Source organism: Semicossyphus pulcher, unplaced genomic scaffold (genome assembly GCF_022749685.1).
Source record: "Semicossyphus pulcher isolate SPU_LCO1_2020_fin unplaced genomic scaffold, fSemPul1.0.p SCAF_16, whole genome shotgun sequence".
NCBI lineage: Eukaryota > Metazoa > Chordata > Actinopteri > Labriformes > Labridae > Semicossyphus > Semicossyphus pulcher.
Window position 1 is genome coordinate 14,426,170 of NW_027211670.1, and position 13,736 is coordinate 14,439,905.

Below are 13,736 nucleotides of genomic sequence, written 5' to 3' on the forward strand. Positions count from 1 at the left end.
CTAAAGATCCAGAGCATCCCTTAAACCCGACTGATCTCAGAACACCCTCAGAAAACTGGACCTAGGATTAAAAGACTTATATTTCTATTTTGATAAGAGAAAAAGCGTTTAACGGCCCTTTAAGCGACTGGTGTCTCTGGATGTTACGTTACGGTGTCACGGCCACTGGTGCGACTCATCCTGACACTTTGCTTTGACACATGAAGTCTTGTATCGTTCAAACTTGCCTTTTTATCCTTGTCAAGCTGCTTGGCAAACTTTATCCAAATAAAAGACTCTTTCATCCATTAAAAAGTGGAGTTTGGATAACGTGGTGTTGATGTCTTCTCTTTCTACAACTAACAAGGTCTGACTCTCTAAAGTTCTGGTGTGTGTGTTTTTAGACAGTCGGATTCTTTGTGGTTCTGATTTGAAGATTGAAAACATTTGCCTAACTGCTTTAATTTATATCGTTTTTCAGCGTTCAAAATTGAAACCATTTTAGCTGGAGCCAGCAGTTGGTGAGCTTAGCTTAGCTTAGCTTAGCATAAAGACCAAAAAACAGTACAAGCCAGGCCTTGACATAAGGTAACAAAAATCTCCCCACCAGTACCTGTGAAGGCCACAAATAAGCTACAACCTAGTACAACCTAGCTGTTTCCCTCCTGTTTCCAGGTCTTCAGATTTAGACGTGGGTGGAGTCAACGCCTTTAACGTTTCGTAATCTTCCTCAAACCATCCCAGAACATATTCTGGGTTGTTGACGAGCGTAACATTGTGCTGAAAGAGGCCACTGCTGTCAGGGATCACAGCTGTAATAAAAGGGTGAACTTGATCTGCAACAATAATTAAAGCTGCTGTGAGGAACGTTCAGTTTGTGTCGAGTTTGGCGCCCCCTGTGGACACACAAAGGCCCTTCCGGTCTGCGCGCTACTAATCTCACAGGTGTGGCATATCAAGATGCTGATTAGACAGCATGATTATTGCACAGGTGTGCCTTAGGCTGGCCACATTAAAAGGCCACTCTAAAACGTGCAGTTTTATCACACAGCACAATGCCACAGATGTCGCAAGTTTTGAGGGAGCGTGCAATTGGCATGCTGACTGCAGGAATTTCCATCAGAGCTGTTGTCCGTGTATTGAATGTTCATTTCTTTACCATAAGCCGTTTCAGAGAATTTGGCAGTACATCCAACCGGGCTCACAACCGCAGACCACGTGTAACCACACCAGCTCAGGACCTCCACATCCAGCATTTTCACCTCCAAGATCGTCTGAGACCAGCCACCCAGACAGCTGCTGCAACAGTCGGTTTGCATAACCAAAGAATTTCTGCACAAACTGTCAGAAACCGTCTCAGGGAAGCTCATCTGCATGCCCGTCGTCCTCATTGGGGTCTCGACCTGACTGCAGTTTGTCGTTGTAACCGACTTGAGTGGGCAAATGTTCACATTCGACGGCGTCTGGCACTTAGGAGAGGTGTTCTCTTCACAGATGAATCCCTGTTTTCTCTGTGCAGGGCAGATGGCAGACAGCGTGTGTGGCGTCGTGTGGGTGAGCAGTTTGCTGATGTCAACGTTGTGAATCGAGTGGCCCATGGTGGCGGTGGGGTTATGGTATGGGCAGGCGTATGTTATGGACAACGAACACAGGTGCATTTTATTGATGGCATTTTGAATGCACAGAGATACCGTGACGAGATCCTGAGGCCCATTGTTGTGCCATTCAGCCACGACCATCACCTCATGTTGCAAGGACCTGTACACAATTCCTGGAAGCTGAAAACATCCCAGAGGATCACACTGGCTCCACTCTGCTCTATCCCATAATGCATCCTGGGGCCTTCTCTTCCACAGGTAAATTACACTCTCACGTATTCACATGATGTAGATGAAAACATGATTTAAAAGAGCAGGCCAACATGTGCAGTAGGCTGTTTTTGACACCTTCCTTTCATAGCAGTTTGTGCAGCAGTGGCTCCTCTTATCAATGCTGAGTGCAAACCAAAGAGAAACAGACCGGGCGTGCTTTTAAGGCGACACTTTAAAATGCACATTAGTCATGAAAGAAAGATGCAGATGAAAGCGAGGAGGCGGATTAAAGCGGTAACTCGATTACAGGCTGTGAGATTCAGAAAAGTTTCCACAGATTTCTTCTTAAAATTCTTCTTTTTTTTTACACTGTTGCTGAGGGAACTTTTTCACCTCATCCTGCTGCATCCCCTCAGAGATCCAATTAACGGAGCACCCGGATCCTTCTCCCTCGACAAAGTTCACCCTGATACAGGTGGGGGATCTTTTTAATTGTTCGCCACATTACAGTGATTTGTTTTATCTGAGGTGTGACAGAAGCCACACCGTTAGGCTGCAGGATTACCAGGTTTTAAACTCGCACATTTAATTTGATGACTGCATAATTTTGCCTTTAAACTGTGCCTAAATGGGAATGTACGAATAATTTACCCTTAAAGGAGAAGTTCGGTATTTTTAAACCTGGGCCCTATTTTTTTTTTTTTACAATTTTGGGCGTCTAAATGACTCATAGGAACAAAAACTTTTGGAGTCGGTCCAGTAGGTAGCCTCCACCGTAGCCGCGATACGGACTGGGGCAATTGCGCCCAATCAAAGCACGTCCACTAAAAGTGCTTGTTTTTTCCACTGACAGGCTCAGAACGTTACCCCCGGTGTCCGACAAACACAAATGATCCCTAAGGAGATTGTCCTTTTTTTCGCTGCTGGGAACAACCTGAGCATCGCCATCCTCAGGTGAAAAGCCTCATGTCAAGTTTAATCTCGCGATGAGGTGTTTATTTTTGCTCTCTGTACGTAAAAACATCAGTTTGGTATTATAAGAAAGGGAATTCCTCTGTAGTGGATCAAAGAGGAATGAAAGCTGAGACTTAAGATGAGCACTGATTTTACATTGAGCCTGGCAACAGGTCTTTAACCTGCTTCAAAGTATTTGAGGTTCCAAAACAGATCTTTTATAGCACATAGGTGCGAATTATTAAGCTCAAAGAGAAACAACCTAACCTATCTTTGCTTCAACACAAATTAAACTTATTAACCACCTTCTGGAGGATGATAACAAAGAGGATATATTAAGGAAATAAAGAGGTAAAAACTGCACCCACAGGTCAGACCATAACTCCAGCCACGGCACAATTTTTAAAATTTCTCAAAGTGGGCCCTATCAGTTCGAGCCGTTGACTGCAGCCCCACTAATGCCAGAAGCCGGAGATTTCGGAGCCGAGGCAATGCAAGTGTGCCGACCAAACGTGCAGCCTGTTACAGTTACTTCTGATTCAGAAGAGAGAATGGGCGCAGTCTCTGAGTGGTAACATAACGTTAGCTAGAAGGCTAATGTACAGTGTGCTTCAGGATATATTTGAAAATGAGCGCAGTTTAACAGACTCCCTCCTAAAGACGGGGACGGAAGGGTGTATCGCCCACCTCTGATTGACAGGTGTTAAAATTCTTTTTTTTTTAAACTAAATTTCATGATGTAATTTTGTCCCAAACGGTCGTCTCTATGTCACCATCGGCTGGCACGGTTCAGGGCTGATTTGAAAGCGTAGATTTCCAACCTATGAAATGCTGATTTTTATAATTTTGGTAAGAATTGTCGATATTAACACGAGCATTGACGTGTTTCATCACAGTGCAGCAATATATTTTAGATTACAGCTCAAAAAACATGTTTAGGTGTGCAGTTACTCTTTAATATACGGCAGAAGAAACAGACAGCAAACAGGCTCATTACAGTGATACGCTTTAATCAAATTAACACCACTTAATTCACTTGATGAAATTACTGACCTTTTAAAAATTGCATCTATTTACTGCAGTAGATTCTGTCAGCACAGCCAATTCAACTCATTAGGATGCTGCTGCATGTGTAGAAAGTGAACCTTACAAGCTACATGTTAAACTACTTTTATTTATTTTACTTTACGTCCAAGTGTTCGTTTTTCTGACAAGTTTATCTTTAATTAGTTATTTGATGCTGTCAAAAGGAGCTCTGTTGACAAATACGGCTCCTATAAATGATCTGTTCCCGGATTAGCAGAGTAGAGGAGGAACAATGAGAGGAGACGTGACTAACACGGCTGATCTCTGCTGCCCAGACTCTGGCTCCACATGACGTCAGACCGCAGTGATATTTGGGCTTAACTTTTGTACATCCAGAGGAGGTGGAGACACGTCGTCCACCTTTATACACAGTCAGCGGCTTGGACACAAAACACACGTTACACTCTGTTCAATATTTATATTTTTATTGTGATAATATTTGACAAATCCACCATTTCTAATCCATATAAAAATTCAAGTAAATAGACATATGTTCACTTGACAGCCACATCATGACAGCGACAGTGGATGTTAAAGGGTATACTGCACATTTTATGGAAACAACAGAGTGAAACCGTCTGCAGACGAACACAGGATGTCATATTCAGTGGATTTAATGATTAAATTCTGAGCTTCTGTCCACGTTTACTCACAAGATACCAACCGCTGTGTACTGAAAGATAAAGAGCCAGACGTATTAATACTATACTGAATATTTTACACTCATTAAAATATTTATTAACATATCTAAATAAGTAAAGTTAGAGCAGTCGAGAGTTTACCCTCTCAAATATTGAAATAAATAAAAAAGAAAACTACTTACAGGAAATGACATAAACAACAATAAAAGATGAATTGCCAACCAGGGCTTCACATTTAAATAAATAATATCCACACGCACATTCGTCTCAGGTTCAACACGTTAAGAAATGTTACATTCAGAAATGAGGTCTACAGGTTAGAAGGAAAGGAAACGAGGAACGCGGCTAGCTCCGCCTGACGACGATGATTACAGGTTTATAATGTAACAGAAAATGTCCCTTTCTAGTTTACGTGATCGCGAGTTCATGAAATCAGAGTTGTAATTATTATCAACCTAAAGGACCTTCCTACTGACTTACCACTGATCGGAGCGTTAAACATTTACAGGTCAGGAGGAAAACAAGAGTCATTTTTTGGACAATAAAAACCTAAAGAATCAAAGGGACAGAACTTCACTATTGCACTAAAACTCAAACGTCGTTCCTCCACAACAACAACAACAAGACGTTCGTTTAAGAAAAAAAAAAGTCTAATAATTTTGTAGTTTTGCAAAATTTGCCAGATAATTATTTATAAAATCACATTTTACAGAGCATCTTCACCGCAGCCAATTCAGAGCTTTAGGTTGGATCATGTATATTGAGTAGTAGTGAATTTTTACTCAAAACTACGGAAGCCCTTAGCAGACATGCATTCATACATTTCGTTTTCCTCAGAGTTATTTCTGGTTGTTTTCTGGAGATCTCGACTTATTTTTCCCGTTATCTCGGGATAACAAAGCTGGTTTTCTCGTGATATCCGGCGATCTAGAAAACAAACCAACAGGGTGGTCACTGTGATGTCACAGACCAGGACATGCCATGCTGACATTGCCCACACTAATGAGCTAAGTTAAGCCTGTTTCTATGTTCATTACGTGCTTTTACAGCTCTGGGGAAACGACTTATGATCATCTGACGTCATGGTGGTGCTGCGTCGTTATCTTGTTATAAATAAGTCGAGATCTCGACCAGAAATTATCACAGGAAAACGGAGTAAATAAAAAGTATGGATGCATGTCCGCTATGGGCTTTCGTACACAACTGATGTCCGAGGAACAAAATCTTGTCTCTATAATGTCAGATTAAGTAAGGGGACATACACAGAGCAGTGAGCATGCTGTGTGTTTTATAATCATGGTTTCTTTTCATCATCAGCTGACATCAAACATTTCTTCTGTGGGTTTAAAGATCTTCGGAGGCTCCTTTTGGTTCCACAAGACTAAACTCAGAGGAACATCAGCGGTTGTATAAAAGAAATGCCAAACAAAACGAATCTCACCTCTAATCTGAACTTATCAAAAGTTTAAAAATATGGAAATGTTTTACATCAAAACAGAAGAAAAGGAGGACAACGGCCCCAAATAAATCAAGTTTAAGAAATCTTAAAATAAGCAGCAATAAGAAATAAGGAAAAGTCTACCGTCATTGACAATTAATCAATGCTAGTAATCTATAAAGATACTGCGTTCACAATCAAAGACAGAAAATGTCAGCCAATAACTTAAAGTGAAATGCAGCGCTAATCATTCAGTTTGAAGATTTCTGTGTGGGGAATTTTTCAAGTTTGGGCTCAGACAACTTTTCAGTTTGAAACAGAGAATAAAAAAAAACAAGTCAGACATTTATCCTGTGCTTTCCTCTACACGTAACTCAGAACAGGGCTGGAGGCAAAAGCAATAAACATGATCATAAATAAACCGTCTCATAACGACCAAGTCTGTCATTTAGCAGACGGTAACACAAAAACACTGAAGATGACAACAAGAGGAAAAACAAATGTGCAAAATGCTGTTTGAAGAATCAGCTGTGTTTTTACAAAGGATCTTAGTGCTCCGATCATCATTGATCTAAGCAAACGAAGGACGAACATACGAGCATTATTGTCAGTACTGAATCCGACTGAACTGTCAGGGACCTGATTTGTTATCTTAATGAGTTAATTCATGATCAGGTATTTTATTTTGGTAACCATCTTGTGCTTAGACCACTTTTAACCTTTGAAAACCTAAATTACAATACTTTTAGCAGTCCTCAATGATAATAACTATAACTATGTCCTCCCACCCCTCTTTTATTTAAGTTGATTTCAAAATAAAATGCCTTTTGACGTCATTTGTTGTCAGCGATGAGGGAACTAAAATCCTTTGTGAAACATCCGCAGATCGTCCTCAGAGATACAGCTTTAAAATGACCAGAAATTAAAGGCAGTGTTGCAACATTTTAAGGCAACACAGACGAGCAACTTTGTCAAAGGTTGCTTTGCACAAGGTAATTATTGTGCACTTACACTGCCTTAAAATGCTGCTCATGTATTGTCATCGTTAGGGCACAGACAGTAGTGTCTTCCATTATAGATAATCCGACTGTTGTTGCCTCTTTCGTGCCCCACAACGTGCCCCTACAGTACTGTGAAACTGGAACAGTAAGAAAAGAACCAAACAAGCCAGCTTGTCAGCCTCCTTCACAATGCCCTCAGCCTAAAGAGCCCAAACCTGAGGAAGAGAAAAATACTGTTTCACCCCTTCAGCTGCAGACTCTCCTACATCCCTCCACCCACTTCTCCGAGCAGATCTCCCTCCGTCTGCTGTGTGCTTTATTTCTGCGTCACCAGGAAAGGGGAGTACTTGAATCTCTTGCAGATCCATCCATTAAATAGTCTTGAAGAGTTTTGGTTCACTATAAGGCGATTTTGCAGACGTCGTACTTATTTTTTAGGCGTAACTTAAAAAAACTGACCCATCTAAAAGCCTAAGAACCTCTCCATCTTTTGAATCTAACTCAGGGAACTGTTTCTTTTTTGACGAATCTCTCCTATCTATAGATAAGTGATTGATTTATATCCCTGATCACAAACCCTACAACTACAACACAAAACAGCAGCTGCCCGCTCCTCTGGACTTCAACCAATAAACCAAAAACATCCAAAGCCTCCCGCCCACATGAGCGTCACTGCTCTAAGGTGACGCCCAGTGGGACCTTCAATCAATAAATCAGACTGGGCAAAACCCCAACATTCAACCGAGCAAAGGGGCTGAACTCAGTCGTCAGGATCGGACTCCTTCAGGAGCGTATCCCAGAATTCCACAGTGTGCAGGACCCTCTCTGATCACCTCTCGGAAAGGAGAATCCTCCATGTTTTAGAAGTAGTCGACCGAGTCGCTCCCTCTCTTCATTTGTGGATCTTCCAGTTCCTGAGGAGGTGAAGCTTCCAGGCTGGGGGGGTCAGAGAGGAGGTGGGCAGGTGGACGGGTTGGAGTTGCCCCCTAAAGGAAGAGGAGGAGGAGGAGCTCTGTAGAAACCTTCCTGCCCCGACCCTGCCCTCTGCCACCCACGCCTTCAGACCAGCAGCTGCAGACAGATACCCTGCAGAGGATCACACGTAAGGGCTTTTAAAAACAGCACCAAACTGAGGCATAAAAAAATCAGCACTTAGTAACAATATAATGAATTGCTGCCACACTGCACCGTGAGAACCATGTGTTCATAGATGTATACATTAAATGTAGCTGAAAATTAAGTGTTAGATTAAGTGGGGTGGCAATATAATGTAAACAATTAATGATAGAAGAGTCTGAGGTAAATACACAAGTCATACTGGGTACATGTGTCCATCCATATTTCTATTTTCAGTAGTCTTACTCGGGGTGCCCTTTGTCAGATACGACATATTCACAGATCTATCTATATTTTTCATAAATATTTTTTCTGATCTATTTATACCTTTTCATAAATTTTATACAGATCCATGTATACTTTTTCACAACATTTTATACGGATCATGTATACTATTTCACAAAATGTTATACAGATCCATGTATACTTTTCCACAAAATTTTATACGGATCCATGTATACTTTTCCACAAAATTTTATACAGATCCATGTATAATTTTCACAACATTTTATACAGATCCAGGTATACTTTTTCAAAAATTGTATACGGCTCCATGTATACTTTTTCACAAAATTTTATACGGATCTTGTATACTTTTCCCCAAAATTTTATACAGATCATGTATACTTTTCCCCAAAATTTTATACAGATCATGTATACTTTTCCCCAAAATTTTATACGGATCCATGTTAACATTTTCAAAAATATTTTTACGGATACATGTATACATTTCCCCCCCAAAAATTTGTGGATCCATTTAGACTTTTTCAGAAGAAAAAACATGCAGATCCATGTATACTTTTTAGACTTTTCCACAATGATATTTTTGCCTCTTTGCTCTGCTATATCCAACAGGGCCACTGCTAGACCAAAAAAATGTATTCTAAGTTGTTACAATTGATTACTATTGATTACTACTAACTAAGTTCGTAACTAAGTTTCTGAGGTTCAAATAATAACTAGTGACCTCAGACTCAACTCAAAATGTAAAATCATTACTGTGATAGTTGTGAAAAGAAAAGTGAGTTTCATGCATTATCAGCACTTCAACAACATCCCAAAATGCAACCAGAATCATACTAATTTCTACTTTTAAACATTGTACTTACATAACAAACACGTACCAATCCACTTATATTCATTAACCTACTTACATAATTAAGTATTTAAATATCACACGTTACATATTTAGCTTCTGTATATGCATGTGAGTGGCACCTTGAAATGTGTCTGCTGCTTTTGTGGTGTTAGATGTTAGAGACAACATACGGTACCTCTGTTGCCTTCCATGCACAGACAGCAGGCAGAGTGTGAGCCTCACTCCTGGAGCTCTGTCAGAGCCACACAGCATGCAGCTCTATCATCCTTACTCTGGGCGGGGCCGTCCACTCCGCCGCCGCCGCCGCTGCCGGTCGTCATGCTGCGGCTGCGACTCGTCAGCTTCTTCAGCTCGCTGGCGAAGGACATGACTTTCCTTTTGTCTTCTCTCACCACCTGGAAGCAGAAAAATAAGATTCATGCTACTGAAATACAAAACTTTATAATTTAGTACTTATTCCATCCTGATTGTTTACTCTATTCCTCCTTTTTTATACCCCAAAACTAAAATAATTTCTGTGTTATTGACCTCTTTTGTCATATTATGGTCTTCACTCAGATTTAAATAAAAAAACACAGAACTTTATTTAACCTTTATTCAACAAGGCAGATAATTCAAAAACATGGCTATTTACAAACATATCAACACAAAAGGATGATAGTTAATAAATAAAGTAAATAAATACAGACATACAACATATTTAATTATTAGATATGATAAGCAGACAAAGCTTAACAATACAGTTACTTACAAAGTTACAAACAAGGGCAGCAGCGAGAGGTTAAAGGCAGACAGTCCATCATGCAGGAGATAAAATACAAGATGCAACATAAAAACATTGAGCAGAATAAACAGACAAGAACAGATCTTGCACATACAAATTGAAGTAGTTTAGTTGTTAGTGAAGCAGTCTCAAGCCAACGTCTTACAAAATGACAATAACAGGAAATTAAAGGCAAGCTTAAAACATGCAACGCACTAAATATCAATTATAAACATAGAAACTAAAAGTCCCTAGAATTGCAAATCAGTCACCGTGTTTTGTGCTACCTGCTCTTTGAGTTTAAGAATGAACTTCCCCGCGCCTCGCCAGCGGCTCTGAGCTTGATAGACGCACTCGTGATCCAGCAGCAGACGCTGCAGCGGCTTGGCGGCGGAGGATTTCTTCGAGCCGGCTTCCTTTGTCACTTCCTCCATCAGGGCGTAGTCACATGGGTTGGGGTTAGATAGGATGCTGCAGGAATACTTGGCCTTCGTCAAAGTCTGGTTGGGAAAGAGAGTACAAGAAATAAGCTACTTTAAGTTCCTGGAAACGTGGAAAAGTCACAGATGTTGTTCTTAACTCTCCTCACCTGCTGGATGATGTCCTGAGCCGTGCTGTAGCGCGGCGCCTTGATCACAGTGTGAGGCTGTTCTGGGGAAACTTCATGGACCTGGATGAAGAACATGTCTTCCTCCGCTCCTCCTCCTCCCCCTACTCCTCCTGCTCCCTCTCTTCCTCCAACAGTCACCTCCTCCTCCCCCTCCAGCACGGTGTTTTTCTCATTTAAGCTCTGCAAAAACTAAACCAAAAATGCTTATATTAGATGACCACAAGGGGGAGCCAAAGTCTGCAAAATACGTCACACAAAACTGTGCATCAAATGTTGTTTTTTGGAAGTAACGATTCAACATTTAGTTTTAAGTTTAAGTTAATATTATGTTTCACATAATTTCACAGAAAAAAGAACTACAACAAACCCAAATAACTATTTTCCTTAAAGAGACAGGTCCTTGTCCGAGATCAGTTTAAAAGCAGGTGTTCATGCTCCCTGTATTTTACCTCCTCTCTGGTTTTGAGGCTGATCCTCCCCACATATCCCTCCTCGGTGTTCCAGCTGGACACCAGTCTCATCACCTCATCCTCGGGCGCCAGAGGTCGATGCTGAGCGCAGCGCTTCACCTCGCTGCGCTCCTTCAACAGGGGAATCCTCTCCTCGCACAGGAAGTACTCTGATGGGTTTCCTTCCAATGCTAAGACCTGTGGGGGAGTGAAACCTTTTATAACAGAGACGTACTCAGGCTGTAATAACAACCATTCATTAACATCGACAGTACTGACCGTGTCCAGCAGCTGTTTGGCGGTCGTCTGTTCTGTGATGCTGAACACAGTGAAGGGCTCCGGCCCGGGAGCGCCGTACACCGTCACCCTGTTCTGCTGCGACACACGTTTCTCCTCTGAGCTGAACAGCTGTTTAGAGAGCAGGAAGAGTGCAAAGCAGCAGGTTATTAGTATATTATTACCACATTATTTATACACTTGTAATGCAAATTCATGAGAGTTGGACGAGCTGAACAGTCTTACCAGTGATGCAGGAGTAGCGCACCCCGTGAGACCTTCCTCTGTTCTGCGGCTGTAGATAAACAGGCTCGACACTTCCAGAGGTTCATTATGTTGCGTCCTCAACTGGACGTGTCTATAACCTGAAACACACAAGGGAATATATTTTAACTGATTTCTACACTAAATGGATCTAAAATAAAAGGCTGCATGTGTTGCGTCTGAGACTCCTACCCTGCTTGAGGGCCTTCAGAGGCAGCGTCCTCTGAGCAGTCGTCTGGGAGCTGTTGTTCTCCACGACAGCGAAGCGCAGGAAGCACATCTCCTCAAAGTGCACGCTGAACTGGAAGTGCTCGCTCCACATGGGGTTGAGGGTGTTGCGGTGGATGGGTTTGGTGCGGAAGTGGCAGCTGTCGATGGGCATGCCCAGAACGTCCACCTCGAGGCAGGGGCTGCCCGCGCTGTTACCGGGACAGACGTTCTGACCGGAGACAACCTGAGGGGGGAAAAACACTCGTGGTTAAAGTCACAGTCACTGAATCATGTTCAGTTCTTTTAAAGGAGCAGGACGGGGAAGCCAAATATCAGTCAGGTGGGTCACTCTGACCTGCCAACAAAGACTCACACACACACACACACACACCAGACACAGGTTTTACGAGTGTGACCTCATCCGTCTGTTTATACCTCTGGCTTTACCAGGTCTGTGCTCATGTTGCCTCTGAGAGCGCTGGAGCAGATGAAAGGAAGCATTACTAACATTACTATTACTCAAAACCCTTCATGACACACCTGAACACACAAATAACCGCGTCATGTCAACAGAAAGTCGACTTATATGTTGTTTTTTATGCTAATAAAATAAACTAGATGTCTGACTCTGAGACTTTGGTTTACGTGTTTGTTTTAGAGACGACGCAATAAAATCAACAGTTAACCAACGTGTAGCTACGTGCAGACCTTTGAAACCCGATCTCGAGCAAAGATGTTCAAGCGCAGATCAAACAATAAATACAGTTGGTGAAGACAGAGGAGCGATTTTGCAAAGCAGAGCTTTTATGAGGTTCTGTTCTTGTTCACTGTTGGAAAGGATTAACCGGGTGGCCGTCAGGACTGTCAAATAATGAAAGCAAATACAGATCACGTCTCCATAAAACTGTCCAAACACAACTTAATGGAGCTAATATGAGTACTTTGAAATGTGTGTTTGAGTATCCTGGTCATAATGTCTGTTTGCAGACTTTGTGAGTGTGCTAAAATAGGACAGAAGACAGGCCAACGAAAGACTTCAACACTTTCAGACAAATGGATATCAAATATTTGGGTCCATTTATTAAAAATTTGCAGTAAGGACAGCACCCACCCTCACTTTGCAATTGTAAGTGGGTTTGTTATAACTGAAGAATAAGAAAGGATAAAAATACAAGGTGTGGATGTGAATAAGTGGGATAAAGCGGAGAGAACAAATCCTTAAATGGCCAGTTCGCCAATTTCCAACCTCAGTCCTGTCATGCTATTATGGGGAGCTAATGCCATTATGTTAGGAAAAAAATGCAATTTCGCTCTGTGCCTTTGGAGGGCGCTATCCGTATGGGCCCTGGAAAACCTCCGCCAGACAACATAAAGCGCGTCATCTGGCGGAGGCCAGGGAGCTCGCTAAACTACACTTCCTCAATCTAGGATGCCCGCCTCCGATGTCATGTCTCGTTCAAAATCGTCAGGCTTGAAATGTGGACTGCAGACCTGAAGATTTTTTCGACGATCCGCCGGTATATTCTGGTTGCATTTCGGATTCTGTACCGCTCTGAGCCGTTGCCTGCAGTGAAAATGGTAGTATTTCAGTCCAGCATCTCTTGCTGGGCCGTTTCTTTCAGAGGAAGGGGCACAATGCACGCTGGGTGTTGTAGGAATGTAGAATGGGCGAAACCACAAGTTTGTACAACTTTCTCCACAGCTATGGCGCCAATTTAAATTTGCTTCTATCGATTACAGAGAACACTAGCTTTGACTGACGGCGGCTTTTTCCAGGGGCGAATTGCTCCTTTAAAGTTGGAGTAGCTCCCTGACTGGCCCTACTTCTGCTCCACTTGTCATCTATACTCACAGTGAGGGAAAAGACGGCGGGGCTCATTTTCTCCATGTCTCTCTCCATCGGACAGAACTGCTGATAGAGCGGACAGCTGCGGTCCCACAGCACCGCCGGCTTCAGGACGTAGCCACAGCCCCCGTTGGCCTCAAACAGAGCTGTGTTCAAATGCATGGGCAGGTCTGGGAAGGAAGACAACAGAATA

At 42.2% G+C, this 13,736-nt stretch overlaps 1 protein-coding gene across 2 annotated transcripts in view; it reads right to left on the minus strand.

The window, feature by feature from the left end:
* Positions 1-4,245: 4,245 nt before the first annotated feature.
* plce1 (phospholipase C, epsilon 1) overlaps positions 4,246-13,736 on the minus strand; it is a 74,609-nt gene continuing 65,118 nt past the window's right edge. The window contains exons 34-42 of one of the 2 annotated variants that reach the window (XM_069664383.1): positions 13,550-13,713; positions 11,680-11,941; positions 11,470-11,588; positions 11,227-11,355; positions 10,948-11,145; positions 10,478-10,687; positions 10,176-10,388; positions 9,397-9,520; positions 4,246-7,996 (exon numbers count right to left, since the gene is read on the minus strand). In XM_069664383.1, the coding sequence (XP_069520484.1) occupies positions 7,803-7,996; positions 9,397-9,520; positions 10,176-10,388; positions 10,478-10,687; positions 10,948-11,145; positions 11,227-11,355; positions 11,470-11,588; positions 11,680-11,941; positions 13,550-13,713 (1,613 nt within the window). In that variant the 3' untranslated portion in view covers positions 4,246-7,802. Of the gene's footprint in view, positions 7,997-9,300; positions 9,521-10,175; positions 10,389-10,477; positions 10,688-10,947; positions 11,146-11,226; positions 11,356-11,469; positions 11,589-11,679; positions 11,942-13,549; positions 13,714-13,736 lie in introns of both variants that reach the window. The other variant, XM_069664382.1, reaches the window with a different exon arrangement.